Raw genomic sequence first — 15,558 nt, forward strand, 5'->3', positions numbered from 1 at the left:
AGGAGCTTCCCCCGGATCACAGGGTTCCTTCTAGACCTGGAATAGGCTTGGTCTCCTAGGCATAAACCTGCTGATTGAGAAGAGTGGGAAGCTTGAAAATAAGAGTATAAAAAGTAAATCCACCAACATTGTATGAGTACCTGCTATGCACCAGGCACTTGCTAAGAAGTGGTGATAAAAAGACAGGTATCACCAGTCCCTTCTGTCAAGGAGTTCATAGTCTCATGAGAAATACATGTAAATGGTATGTATACACAGTAAATTGGAGATAATCTCAGACCCTCAGTTTCCCCACCTACAAAATAGGTTTGATGATAGTTGCCCTACCGATCTAACAAGGTGGTTGGGAGGGAATCACATTGCAGACCTAAAAAGGCTACATATAGGTGTATTTATTATCTTCCTAGTCAACAACCTCTGCGCCCTCCACCCCAAACTCATGGAACGCTTTGCACCTCTCTGGTGGATTCTTTATCATTGGGTATCTTTGCACAAGACAGACCTGCCTACAAGGCTATAAGCTCCACGAGGGCAGGACCTATATCTCTCCCATAGTGGGAGAGAGACAAGATGTAGCTAACACGATCCTCATAACAGGTACTTAATATTTGTAGAATTATTGGATTGACAATGTCAGAACAGGCAGTGGTGGATGCTCTTACCGGACCTACCTGGTGTCTGTTGTGTCCGGTTCCTATGTGTTTGTGGTCAGCAGAGGGAGTGGGGCCAGAGGCTCCTTCCATGCCCTCTCACTTCCTCCTTGGCTTCTCTCTCTCCACCCCGCAGGGCACCCTGACAGCGCAGGGAAAGCTGCTTCAGCAGGATACCTTCTACGTGATTGAGCAGGATGCAGGTATGCAGTCCCGGACCAAGGAGAGGCGTGTGTTCCTTTTTGAACAGATCGTCATCTTCAGTGAGCTTCTGAGGAAGGGTTCTCTCACACCAGGCTACATGTTCAAAAGAAGCATCAAGGTGAGGAGGAACCCAATGGGACTGGACAAAAGTCCAGGGGACTGAGAGGGAGAAGTGAGTCGTGTTTTTTTTTTCTTTCTTTCCTTCTTTCCTTCTTTCTTTCTTTCGTGAGGCAATTGGGGTTAAGTGACTTGCCTAGGGTCACACAGCCAGTAAGTGTCAAGTGTCTGAGCCCAGATTTGAACTCAGGTCCTCCTGAATCCAGGGCCGGTGCTTTATCTACTGCACCACCTAGCTGCCCCGTGAGTTGTGTTTCTTACATGGGTTTGACAAGCATTTGGGTCACCCACCATCTCCCAGACTGAAGTTTTTGTGGGAAGGTAGAACAGGGCAGTGAGGTGGCATAATGGACCCATTCAGGAAGACCTGAGTTCATATCTGGCCTCAGTCACTTACTATCTGTGTGAACCTGGACAAGTCACTTAACCCTCCTGTTTGCCCTAATCCACTGGAGAAGGAAATGGCAACCCATTCCAGTATCTTTGCCAAGAAAACCCTAAATGGGTCACAAAGAATGGAACATGACCGAAACAACTCAACAACACACCTCTCTTAATGCAGGTTAAGATAATATTACCTTTTTTGTCTACTATGCCCCACTGCTTGAGCATTCAAGGTCACTAGAATCCTCAATCTTGTGCAAGAAAACTGCTGTCTCGCCATGCCTCTATCATCTTGTACTTAAAGATGACTTTTATTTTACCCAGATATAAGATTTTACACTTATCCCTACTGAATTTCATCTTACTGGATTGAGCCCAAGTGCTCTGGCCTCAGAGGTGTGGAACATGCAGCCCAACCTAGATTAAAATGTAATTGGGAACTATTGAAGAAAATAAATAAAAATAAAGTAGAATGTATATAATGTGAATATGTGGATTTCCCTAGGTCAGTATGCAGCTTGCAGAAGTCCTTATGGATGACTGAGTGGCCCCCATGTCTATTTGAGTTTGGCACCTGTACTTTAGCCTGCCCTAATCTGTTGGGACCCTCAGTCTGAGCTCCAGTGTGTTAGCTAGCCCTCCCAAATGGGAGTCAGTGATAAATCTGATGAACATGACATCTATCCTTTTATCCATGTCACTGATAAAACTGTCCACATAGGGCCAAGCACAGAAGACATCATCCAGCTTGACATTGACACTTGGAAGCTGACCACCCACCCAGTTCTAAATCTGTCCAGTTGTATCCAGTCCATTTCTATCTTCTTCACAAAAATAATAGTATGAGATCCTTTATCAGTCATCTCTCCTACAATTTCCCCAGGAATTTAAGTCAAGCTCAATGGCCTAGAGTTTTCAGGCTATCCAACCAATCCAAGCCAGAAGCCTGAAGAGGGTAAGTGACTCACACAAAGTCACACTGCCAGTAAATAGAGCTAATATTTGAATTCTAGATGGCACAGTGGATAGAGTGCTGGCTCTGGAGGCAAATCGAGCCTCAGATGTTTACTAGCTATTATATCCTGGGCAAGTCACTTAACCTCTGCCTCAGTTTCCTCAATTGTAAAATGAGAATAATGATAGCACTTACCTCTCAGGGTTGTTGTGATAATCAAATGAGATAATCTTTGTAAAGTGCCTAGCACATAGAAGGTACTTAATTAATGCCTGCTCCCTCCCCCTTTTCCCCGAACCCATTCACTCAATTCCAGTGGTCTTTTCCATTATATCACGCTGCTTTCCCCCATCTATTGTTCTTCCTAGTCCATGAGATCTGTTGTAATGAGCTGAAGACTATATTTATTCATAGCCTGCAGGAGTGAATGTACATTTCTTTCTCAACAAGGCTTGGCATTATTGTATGTGGTTGCAGAGGAGAGGATTAATAATGTCTGAAAACCCTTTCTCACATAACTTGGACTTTTTCTAGATTCTGGAACTTGTCTGTATAAGTATGTGTGTTTGTTCATTTTTCTCTCCCACAACCTTCCCTGATATAAATTGGGTTGGATGATAGTCAAGTATTCTGTTTAGAAGATATGCAAATATAAAAACCTAACATAGCCAGTCTTTGGATGTATACATGTCTTATGCAGAATAAGTACCAGGTGTTATACTTTGTAGGCTAAAAGTTGCATTGAATTTTAAAATTCAATTTGATTTTATTTTCAGTTCCTCTTACCTTACCTTTCCCCACCGGAAAAAAACAAAACAGGAAAAACATAACCTATTATACACACACAGAATATAGTGAAGTGAAAGAAATTCCCATAGTTAACAATATCCAAACACCACCACCAAAAATCAGTCTATCCCTTCAATCTGAGTCCCCTGACTTCTCTGTCTGGAGGTGGGTAGCATGTTTCATCATGAGTCCTCTGGAGTTATAGTTAGTCATTTTATTGAACAAAGTTCCTAAGTTTTTCAAAGTTGTTTGTCTTTACAACATAGTTGTTACTGTATGACTTGTTCTGCTCACTTCATTTTGTATCCGTTCATACAAGTCTTCCCAGGTTTCTCTGAAGACATCCCCTTCACCATTTCTTAAGCACAATAGTATTCTATCACATTGTTATACTACAACTTGCTCATCCATTCAACAATTTATGGGCACCTCTTTATTTTCCAATTCTTTGTGACCATAAAAAGAGTTGCTATAAATATTTGTGTACTTATATGTTTTTTCTCTTTTGTTGATCTTTTTGAGATATAGTGGTGTCACTGGGTCAAAGGGTATGCACAGTTTAATAGCTTTGGGGACATAGTTCCAAATAGTTGCATCAAACTTTAATTTCAAAATTTTGGGCCATGGAATGGGGATAAAGTCAGGAGAGGTAAAGACTAATATTTCTTGTGAGACAGAATGACTTAGGATGAGTACCGGCCCCTGGAGTATCCCAGGATTGAATCAGGACTTGGATTAAGTAAAAAAGTATAGTGTTAACACAATAAAGATTGATAGCATGTTTATAATTCTCTCCACCCCACTTCTACTCCCAGAACCAAAAGTCGTGACTTCTAGTCTGATAAATACAATCAATAGGGGCAGCTAGGTGGCACAGTAGATAGAGCACTGGCCCTAGAGTCAGGAGACCTGAGTTCAAAGCTGGCTTCAGACACTTGACACTTATTAGCTGTGTGACACTGGGCAAGTCACTTAACCCCAATTGCCTCACCAAAAAAAAAAAAAAGAAGAAGTAAATACAATCAATATCACCAGAAAACTTAAAAAAAATTTACTCAATGTAGAAGATAACCTTGGTCTGTTCCAGATGAACTACCTTGTCCTGGAGGAGAATGTGGACAATGACCCCTGTAAGTTTGCCCTCATGAGCCGGGAAACATCAGAGAGGGTCGTTCTACAGGCAGCCAATGCAGATATCCAACAAGCCTGGGTTCAGGACATCAACCAAGTCTTGGATACACAGCGAGATTTCTTAAATGGTATGTATGCCCCTTCCTGATTAGCAGGCTCATTTCCAGAGGGAACCCAGAGATGCCAGCCTCTTCCAAACTGGGTTGCCTTCAGTATATGGCACATTCCAGACTCTAATGTGTTTTTGAAAAGTGTTTTAGTCGTTATATCACAGTTGTTTTCCATTCACCACCATTACCCTTTCTTGTGACCAAAAAACCTAAACTTAAGAAACAAACAAACAATTAAGCAAATGTCTGCTATAGGGACTGTATTTGCCAATGTCTACACTATTCCAATATACACATTCCAGTAGTGTCCCTCACACCTCTTCCATGAAGAAGGAAGTATGTTTCCTTATCCATTCTCTGGGATACAGGTTCAATATTGGTCCTGGACATTTTATCCTCAAGGAGTTTAGGACTTTAGGATTTATCTGCACTTTTAACAGCTGGGATGGCAGGATGGTTGGACAGCAGAGGACTAGTCATTTTTGAAGAAAGATTCCTCTGATCGGCGTACCTGTCTCTCACCACCTGCACATTCACTCACTTCTCTCAGGAGATTAGAATTTAGGCAATGATATGAGAGTAGGGAATCTTCTGGACTGGAGGTAGCCACTTGGAAATGGTGATAGAAATCATGCTTTACAGGTGCTCAGCTGGCCTTTACATGATTTTATTTGATACTCTCAGAAATTCTGCCAGGTAGGTAATGCATCTACCCATTTTGCAGATGAGGCACTAGAGACTCTGAGCTTGTCCGATTCCCCACAATGAATAAATGGCAAAGGCAGGACTTGAACTCAGGTCTTTAATCTCCAAACTCAGTATTGACTCTCACTCTCCCCACACCCCCTCAGAACATTCTCCACCCAACAGAACAAAGAAAATACACTGTATCAAAGACTGAGAATGCCACCCTCAATCATGTCACCACTTAGCTGTGTTCCCTTGGCAAGGTCTCTTTTGTTCTCTGAATTCAGTTCCTCATCTGTCAAATGATGGGCCTGGACTAGATGATCTCTGGATCTCCTTCAGCCTTGAACTCATATTAGTTCATGAAACTCTCCAGAAAAACACATTTCATTTAAATTCTCTGAGTTATTTTAGTCACCCTCTGATACAGACAACATTTTCTGGATACTTGGAAAGGACCCTAGAGATGGTTGTTTTTTGTTTTGTTTTGTTTTTTTGCAGGGCAATGGGGGTTAAGTGACTTGCCCACGGTCACACAGCTAGTAAGTGTCAAGTGTCTGAGGCTGGATTTGAACTCAGGTCCTCCTGACTCCAGGGCTGGTGCTCTATCCATTGCACCACCTAGTTGCCCCTCTAGAGATGTTCTAATCCAATCTTCTCATTAGGCAGAAAAATAACTTGTCCAGGGTCCCACAACCCAATGTCAGGACTGGAATTCACATTTTCTGAGTCCTACTCATGTGGTTTGGATGTGTTTTTTTTCTTTTTCATATACTGTATGAAAAGACTGGGGTGGGGAGCTAAGTTCTGATATTTTCTCCAACTGACTTAAAAAGGAGGAAGTTGGGGCAGCTAGGTGGCACAGTGGATAAAGCACCGGCCCTGTATTCAGGAGGACCTGAGTTCAAATCTGTCCTCAGACACTTTAACACTTACTAGCTTTGTGACCCTGGGCAAGTCACTTAACCCTCATTACCCTGCCCCCCCCCAAAAAAAGTAGGGAGTTGAGAGCTTTTCATCCTATAGAACAGCCTTCCTATCAACAAAGGATCAAGTGTTCCCGGGGAAACAAAGGAAGCCAACACAAAATGCTTCAGACTGCTTGACTCTGGGCAATTCCTGTCCCTTGCCTGCCCCTCAGCTTATTCACCTGTAAAATGAGGGGATTGGACTAGAAATGCTATTGTTCTATAAGCAAATGCAGGACTTGCCCTTAACAAACAGTGACTACTGATAAGAATATGTATCACTTTGAATGAAGCTATGTAAAGCAGTGGATACAGTGCTGAGCCCAGAGTCGAGAAGCCCCAAATTAAAACCCAGCCTCAGAAACTGCTAGATGATGCTGGTAAAGTCACTCAAACTCCATCTACCTCAGTTTTCTCAACTGTAAGGGTTAATGATAGCACCTATCTCAGAGTTGTTGTAAGGATCAAATGAGATGAAGTGCTTATTAGCACAGTGGCCTGCACATAGTAGGTCCTATTTAAATACTAGCTATTTTATATTATTATTATTTTTATTATTATTATTATTATTATATAGATCATTAACAGATTCTTTTAGGAATTGTTTTCTGTAAAAGCATGTGATTTTTAACAGCCAGTGGAACCTCATCAAAGCCCATATTGAATTGGGAATCTAACAATGATTCAGATGCAGGTTGTGCTGAAACATACCAAGAAAACCACTAGTATTGAAAGACTCAAGGGGATACTTTAAAACAGAGGTTTCAACTTTTTAAAAAATATATTTTATTGATGCCTCTTGCCTTTACATCACAGGCATTTTCCTACTCCACTCCCCACCTCCAGACTGAATCCCTCCCTTGGGCCAAGAAAAACAGCCAACCATAACTCAACTTGTAGAAGCGCTTGAACAGTTTCCATTTGCAAATGTACCACCTATCCTCCAAATACAAATGAGCCCCATTGATTCATTAGAGCAGGCCTAGCCACATGTCAGCTTGCTGACAATTAGTTCTTTTTACTATATGGATTTTAAAGTTTAAAAAAAAAGAGCCAAATTTCTTTATATGAAAAATTCAGACTTTTTAATGATTCTGACTGGCATCCCCCCAATTACACTGGATTAATGAGGTCTTTTTGAACTATAGTAAGCATTTACATAAACTTATTTCTTTGTTCCATACACACACTGTCAAGGGATAGAAGTGGGATGTTTTTTGTTTCTTTGTTTTTCCCTGTTGGTAAGGACTAGCCCCATCTCTGGTATATATCCAATGAGATACGTGGTGAAAACCCAGTGTTCTTTATTTGGATATCAGGAGACAGTACAGAACCTATTGTCCCTCCAGAGACCTTGAATGGGATAAGAATATGGTGAGGTTCCCAATCCTGGCACTACAGATATCATTACTGTAAAGGATTTTTTTTAAAGTATATGTGTGTGTGTGTGTATCTGTTATAACAAAAGGTTTCCAAGCAGCAGAGGGCTGATGACCCACTTATTTCAAGTGACATTTAAGATAATGACATTCCAATAACAACAAAGCCATTTGGACAGACTTTTGAAGTTTGCTATAATGGAATTTGACTTTATGGCTTTCTTCCAGTCACAGTTCAGACCTCAGTGCTGGTGACTACTGCCTGGTTGCAAGGCCTTCCATGGGGGCTCATCCCTTTTCTCGTGTGACCCCTTAAGCCAGAAATCATAATAGCAGAGTTGGGAGCATGAGTGTGCCAACAACCTGTTGTGGGGAGTGGGAGGAGCTACCCCAGGCTCTGAAACCACCTTCCTGCCTTTGTTTTCCCCATCACTTCTCCTGCATTCTCTGGTGCAAGAGGGAAAAGGAGGCTAGTGACCCGGTCAGTCTTTGGGCCAGCACCCTTCGACAACCTCTTTCATACCCTCTCTGTGGTGTCATCTCTTCTTCTTCCACTAAGGTGGGACCTCAGGATCTCAGTCATTTGCAACTGCAATCTGGATCAGGGGAGAATCAAGTAGCCTTTTTTAAAAAATTCTTTAATTAGAATTTTATTTTTCCAAATTACATGTAAAAACAAATTTTGACATCATTTTTTTTTAAACTTTGTCCCAAATTCTCTTCCTCCTTCCCTCCCCACTTTTTCATTTTTACTTCTGGCCACTTTATTTTCCAAGTCTCAGGCCAGAGACTTTAGTTGGTATGTGTAAGAAAGACCAAAAAATAAAATTATTTTACATTCTAAAAGACTATACCTCTAGCCACCAATCCTTTAACTCCACTGCTGGCCCTTTGTGGCAAAGTGAAGGGCTAGAGGAGCAGGGTCCAGTTTGAGGGGTGCTTTTTTAGCTAAGCTATGTTTGAAGTGATTGCTCTTTAGTGGAGGGAAAGGATTTCACTAAAAGGAAACCTGTATAAAGTTTGTATTTCTAAAGTACAATGTGTGTATAAAAACGATGACCTTTATGATGGAGGATTCAATAAATGCCCACCTTAAAAAGGGCAAATTTCCCTAGGTACAGACCCTAATGAAATGTGCTGCCTATGCCTAGGGTGGGGAAGGACCTCGGAGGTCATCCGGTCCTATCTGAGCAGGAGTTCCTGATAGGCGAAGACCTAGCATGCTCTCATTCTTTCACCTGAACGCCCATAGTCTGTTCCTTGTCCCTTACAATGGTTCAGGGGAGAGAAGATCATTGTAAGCCCCTTTAGGGCAGGTGTCCTCCCCAGCTTCTTCATCTCCTGCACACACCTCTCACTCATATGTTGGAAGGGGGAGGGCACACAAGTTGAGGAATTGGTAATTGACTCTCTTCTCCTACAGCGCTACAGTCACCCATTGAGTACCAGCGGAAAGAGCAGCGGAGCACGGCCGTCATGAGGACCCAGCCTCCCCGCGTGCCCCAGGCCAGCCCCAGGCCCTACTCTGCTGTCTCTGTGGGGGCTGAAAAGCCCCCAAAGGGCTCCAGCCGTAACCCATCACTGCCACCCCTGAAGATATCTACCTCCAATGGCAGTCCAGGGTTTGACTACCACCAGCCCGGGGACAAGTATGAGCCCAGCAAGGTATGTAGGCTTACAATCGCACTCCATTGCTTCAGAGAGTGCTTTCGAAAGGCTCCCAGGAGGTTTTCTAACAGGTATTAAGCTCATTTGGGAGTTCAAAACAATTAATTCTCAACTTCCTTAACTGGAAAGTGGGGAGATTGGACCAGATCAAAGTTTCTTAACCTGGGGTCTGGGAACTTGGTTTTTAAAAATGTTGTGATAGGGGCAGCTAGGTGGCGCAGTGGTTAGGGCACTGGCCCTGGATTCAGGAGGACCTGAGTTCAAATCCGGCCTCAGACATTTAACACTTACTAGCTGTGTGACCCTGGGCAAGTCACTTAACCCCAATTGCCTCACCAAAAAAAAAAAATTGTGATAACTGTATTTCGATATAATTTTTTGCATTTAAAACACTAGTCAAGAGGAGTCGTCTACAACACAAACAAAAATGCTAGAGAGACCACCATGGTCCCTTCTAGCTCTAAAATCATGTTATTTTTATCTATAGTAAAGGGGGTGGGGAAACCAGGAGACTGGATAATGCAAAAGTTATGATCCTGGAATGCACTGTGGCTTTGGGAAAATATTGCCATTCCTAATGATGATTGACTCAGGCTGTTATTAAAATGAGTTCACATTCCCTGAGCATATTTTGGTTGATGGCAAAGAGAGGTAGTTAAGGAATGTACTTGGAGGGGTAGGGAAAAAAAAATGAAAAGCCAGCCTGGAATTCAACACTTGCTATAGATAATCTAGAAACTCCTAGCATCCCTGTGTGGACAGTTGAGAGTCTACAGTGGGACCAGACCCAGAAACACAGCTGCTTGAACACTCTAGAAGTTACCAGCCAAGGCCATTATGATGACATAGTAAGAACATTGGACTGGGCCTCCCGAGACCTGGATTCTATTTCCAGATCTGTCATTCTGTGATCCTTTGAATGGAAACTCCTAAAGGACTTCTTTTTCTACAGATTTAAAGTCCTTCATGATTAAATCAGTTTTAAAACATCATTTTGGGTCAGTTTTCATCTTAACCAATCGTGAGTGACAGACAAGTTTTGATCAATGCCCAAACCCCTCTGCCTATCCTAAAGAAAAGCACCAGTGTATTCTTCCATTTGCCTTGGAAATGAGTAAACATCCTTACCCCAGCCCCCTTTTGACTAATGTGAGCTAGCTTAATTCATATCAACAGTTTGTGAATTCTTTAGGGTATCATGACAAAGAGGCACGAACCATGAGTAAGTGGGTAATATTCACCCAGCTGCTTAACAGATTACAAACGTGGGATGGAAAGAATGCTCACCTTCGAGTCAGGAGGGTTTAAATCCAGGCTTAGAGACCTACTAGCTTTGTGATCATGGGTAAATCACCCCATCTCTCTCTCTCTCTCTCTCTAAGCCTGTTTCCTCATCTGTAAAATGGGAATGAGGTAGCAAGGTAGATAGAGCACTGGGCTTGGAGTCAGTAAGACTCATCTTCATATATAAATGTATATATGCATATAGGCACACACATATACATATATGCAGATATAGATATACATATACACACAGGTATGTACACATACATATACACATGTTTATGTGTATGTATATGTATTATATGTGTGTGTGCATGTGTATAAATCTGAACCTTACAATGACTCTAAGGTAGGTGCTAGTATTACATTTTACAGATGAAGAAACTGAGGCTGACTAGTAAGTGTCCAAGGCTAGATTTGAACTCAGACCTCCCCGAGTCCAAGTCTAACACTGTCCATCTGACTTACCTAGCTAATGGGATCCTATACGGGCTTTCCATTGTGGAATAGGAAGCCAAACAATGCTCTGCTCAGGTTTTCTTTGACATCTCCCTTCTTTCCTCCCCTCCTCCACGGCCAGAATGACATGGGAGGGTGCAATGGGACTTCATCTATGGCAGTGATCAAAGATTACTACGCACTGAAGGAGAACGAGATCTGCGTGAGCCAGGGTGAGGTGGTCCAGGTCCTCGCCGTCAACCAGCAGAACATGTGCCTGGTCTACCAGCCCGCTAGCGATCATTCCCCTGCAGCCGAGGGCTGGGTCCCGGGCACCATCCTGGCGCCCCTCACCAAAGCCACAGCTGCAGCAGAAAATAGCGACGGGAGCATCAAGTAAGTGCCACCTTGGCTTTCCTGGATTAGGAAAAAAAAAATCCAACACAGTAGGGAATTACCGCTCCTCATGCTCGACACAGCCACTGGAACTAATGTCCGAATGCTGGAACCATACACCACAGGGGGCGTCCATGCTGGACAGTTTGGTTTTTGTTTTTTTCTTTTTGTTAATGGCTTTCTGTTCATTTCATTTTCTCCTTCTCCAGCCCCTTCCCCCTGCTCCCATTTGTTTAAAAAAACAACAAAAAAAGAAAAGAAACTTTTGAAACCCTGGGTGATTAAAGGCATGCTTTCTGTTGCTCTGTTTGAGCCCCCCACCACAGGACTCACTGGACTGGACTTCTATTTATGTTGTATTAAGTTACGGAGATTATATATATATTTTTTGATTATGACACACACATAAACACCCCACCTTAGCACAAACCCCATGCCTGCTATAGGCCAAAGGCCTGCTGCCATCCCCAGGGGAAGAAGGGGGCAGGGGATGGAGGGGATTTTTTTTGGGGGGAGGGAGTTGTTGGGAATTTCTTTGTACAGTTTGTAACTTTTTCAACCCATTCCTGCCCCCACCCTCATTACCCTGTTACTTTAATATATGTTCCTGGTAATTTGTAAGATATTTCTTTTTTTTTTTAATTGTGAGATCCTTCAGAGTACATTCCTGTATAAAGTATTTTGCACTATTTAAAAGAAACCCATATGGATGAAGCCAGGGTGTGCAATATATTGGATAGTCGCAATGTTCATCATTGTACCTGTAATGTAACTAATAATTTTAAATGTACTATTTTAAATATGTAAAATAAATTTTCACCATGAGCATGTTTTAATGAGGTTAAAGGACTAGTTGACCCTTCATTCTCCCTACCCTGAGCCACAAAACCTGAATAACATTTACTCTGATAATGAAATGAGTGGGTTGAATATATCTTCCCTGCACCCCCCCCCCTTGAATTTTAAAAGTCAGTCCAAAGCCTTGGTTTTCCCTTATTCGCTTGAAATCAACCAACCAACGAGCCATTTGTTAAGTGTCTACAATGTGCCTCACACCATGCTAGGTCCTGGGGATAAAAATACAAAGGATAACAGAAAAGGGTGTTAATAGCTGAAGAGCAGCCTAATCTTCCTAGTCCTTCCCTCCCTACCTGTTGGCATTCACCATCATAGAAGATACAGAACGATGCCAACTAGGCTCTGTCCAGCCTATTTCTGGCAAATGCATGATCTTGAGGTAGATGACAAACAACTTAGAGTAGAACCTGCCACTTGGCTTGCATACTCCCACTTCCACTGCCCACGGCAGTGGGGGGAGGGACTTTTCTGTTGCTTAAGTTTGTTAGAGGAGCCAAAAGAACCAAGTGCCTCTGGCTTCCTCTGTTGTTCCCTGTGCTCACCCTTCCCCTCAGGAGGAGATGGGAGGGGAGTCCCAGCATCATTCCTGATCCTTCCGAATGCCTGTACTCCATCCATACTTAATCTGACACCAAAATGGGGTCCAACTTTTGCTCGCATTTCCCACCCCCATTCTCTCTAGAAAATCTCAAGGCTTGGGAATGAAGCTTCTCCAGGCTCCAAAATGCCTGCTCAGTAGAGTGATCCCTTTCCAGAGGCAGCTCTCTGATTTAGGAGCTGTCTGTATGGGATGTACAGCATCTCTTCCACCTCCTACTCCTCACCTTGAGGTCATTTCACCTTTCATCCATACTTCACTCCCCTGAAAGGGAGGCACAGGCTGGGAGAACAAGGGGTAACTGAAACAGTCAGTCTGGGTCTCTGGCAGCAGCTCCCGAGATAGGAAGGGAAGAGAAAATAATGGCTTAAAATCTAGTCTTTTGTATTAGTGACAGGAAACACTTCCAAGGCTTTCCTAGGGTATACCTTGAGCCTGAAACATGCAAAGTTGGATATAATATCTGCGATGCTGGTGACCCAACTACTGACCACCCCAGGATTTCTGTCTGCTTTACATCCAGTGGATGGAAATTCATAAACCACAACATCTAACTCTTTGAGATGGAAAAATTCAAATCCAGGCCTCCCTAATTAATAGGTATCTTCCTCCCTATGCTTGGATCTTAACGGATCGAATGCGGTGCAAAGCCAAACTAGAAAACATAAATGGCCTTAATATACATAGAAAGCATTCTCTCTTCCCTTCCCACTTCACAAGTAAACACACGAAATATACATGTACCCACCTTGGGAGGTTTCACCAAAAGCCTCCTCCACTGGGACCACTAAAGCTAAGACCTGCTGAGAAGAAGCCAAAACTCCGAGGTAAACTGGGCTAAGTTCAGTGGAGTAGAGAGATCACAGCCAAGTCTCACCCACATGTATGATAGAATGAGATCTAGCTGGTGACATCGACCTTCCCTGAGTTCATTCTCTAGGAGTATGTAGAAGCACAGAGCTCACCTCTTCCATTCCATTGCTAGGTTGGTCCTAGAGAAGCCAGCTAGGCTGGACAGATGACGCAGCCCTCTCCTTTTCAAAGGCAAATGAGACCTGATCTACTTTGTGGGACATTTCAAAACACTTACAGACTTTTTAAAAATTCCCTTTAATAACAACAGCTCAACAGTTCACCAAGCACATTTCCCAGTACCAAGAGACTCCCCAAACAACTTCCCAAAATCCTTTCTTCTTGACATTCCCCAGTGGGGGCTAATAAAAAACTGCCTTATCAACCAACAGATATTAGTTGCCCACTGTTTGCCAGACACTGTGCTAGGCACAGAGGACATACCTACAAAAATAAGACAGCCCATGCCTTTCCTCAAGGAACTTGTGTCCCAACAAAGGGATATCATACACATGGGGGAGTGTTGGCTGTAGAAAGGGGTCTGTCTAGGCAATTATAGGGGTTGTGAGTGAAGCCAGAAGGTATTAGATAGTAATACCTTCCCTAGTTCCATGATAATATTGATTTGATTATTGCTCCAAGAGCAAACAATGAAAGGGGACAGAGCTACAAGCACTGTGGCTGGTCAAATGGCAAAACGCCTATGCAAGTGAAGACCCTGGTGTTGTGGGATGGCTGGACCTTAACCATGCCCTTTCCTGGATATTCCTGTTCTTCCTCCTCCCTCTCCCCTACTCACCATTGAGCCTCTTCTCTGATTCTTCTCTCTTGCCTTTCAAAAAAATATACACATATATACATATACATATACATATATATCACAATTTGCTGGTGAAGTGTACAATTGGGTTAGGGGTTTTTGTTTGTTTTTGAGAAATTTTGTCCAGACAATGACTTCAGCCAAGATGCTTCCATCACATGCACATAGAGAAGAGACCCTGCTCCAAGCAGGATTGGAAGTGGTAATCGGCCTGCCCAAAATGATGAACCATATTTGTTGATATGGCCTTGGGATTCTCCTCCTCTGACTATATCACTTTGCAAGTGGAGTTTAGGTACTCTGATCAATTTCCTTAGGTCAGATGACAGGTCTCTACTAACCCCAAATCTTATCTCCATCATTGGGGGAAAAGGGAAACAAAATGGGGATGAAATGATGGAATGGCTACTTCTCACCTACTCCATACTTATGATTCCTTGGTAGGAGAAATCACATCTTTTCTTAGCAGGAAAGTACCAGGCCCTCTGGAAATCTGAATAAATTGGGTTTATAGTACAAAGAATGAAGAACAAAAACAGCCTTTGGCCTAGAATGCCCAGAAATATAGAGCACAGAAATTTCCTGACTCTAATTACCCAAATCATTGCCTTCATGATCCATATTATTTGGATGATGGAAAGAAAACATTAAGCTTAAACGTGAGTAGAATTTCTAATAGGATAAGTTCCTTTCCAATTCCAAATCAATCATTTGGGTTTTCACATCCTCAATAAATAAAACATGCACTTATTAAGTGTTTACTGTGTGCCAGGCACTGTTCTAAGTGCTAGGAATACAAAGAAATGTATAGGACCTGCCCTCAAGGAGCTTAAACACTATATCTTATATGGGCCTATACAGACAGGTCCATATACGATATATACAGAGGACAAATAGCTAGTACTATTCATTTCTTCCTTCCCTCTCACATTTCTCCACACCCAAACATATGCCTCCTTCAGACTGTGAGCTGGTTGGTGACTCAGTTCCTTCGGAGGAACTGAAGCAACCTCTGTTAACAAACCTTCCCTTCTAGAGTCCAGTGACCAACAGTCACTTTCTTTCTCCATAGTGTTATGAGTTAGTTGTCTCTTTGAATGGGGAGGTAACACTTTAAAGTGGGACTGAGGCCAGTCTTGCCAACTGAGGGGAGAGTTGGCATGGTGGGTCATCCAGCACTGAAGCCTGGGAATTGGCTGGAGCTCTTCATCTCCTCGGAGGGTGGTGACCCCTCACACCTCCTCACTTCTACTCTGACCTGCCATTTTGA

General features: G+C 42.8%; 1 protein-coding gene across 13 annotated transcripts in view; it reads left to right on the plus strand.

Annotated features, from left to right (window-relative positions):
* KALRN (kalirin RhoGEF kinase) overlaps positions 1-15,558 on the plus strand; it is a 991,119-nt gene that overhangs the window by 908,790 nt on the left and 66,771 nt on the right. For 10 of the 13 annotated variants that reach the window (XM_043992602.1, XM_043992601.1, XM_043992603.1 and 7 more), the window contains 4 exons: positions 787-972; positions 4,187-4,358; positions 8,798-9,039; positions 10,907-11,160. In XM_043992602.1, the coding sequence (XP_043848537.1) occupies positions 787-972; positions 4,187-4,358; positions 8,798-9,039; positions 10,907-11,160 (854 nt within the window). Of the gene's footprint in view, positions 1-786; positions 973-4,186; positions 4,359-8,797; positions 9,040-10,906; positions 11,986-15,558 lie in introns of those variants that run through there. The other 3 variants (XM_043992613.1, XM_043992612.1, XM_043992614.1) reach the window with 1 other exon arrangement.

Source organism: Dromiciops gliroides, chromosome 3 (genome assembly GCF_019393635.1).
Source record: "Dromiciops gliroides isolate mDroGli1 chromosome 3, mDroGli1.pri, whole genome shotgun sequence".
NCBI lineage: Eukaryota > Metazoa > Chordata > Mammalia > Microbiotheria > Microbiotheriidae > Dromiciops > Dromiciops gliroides.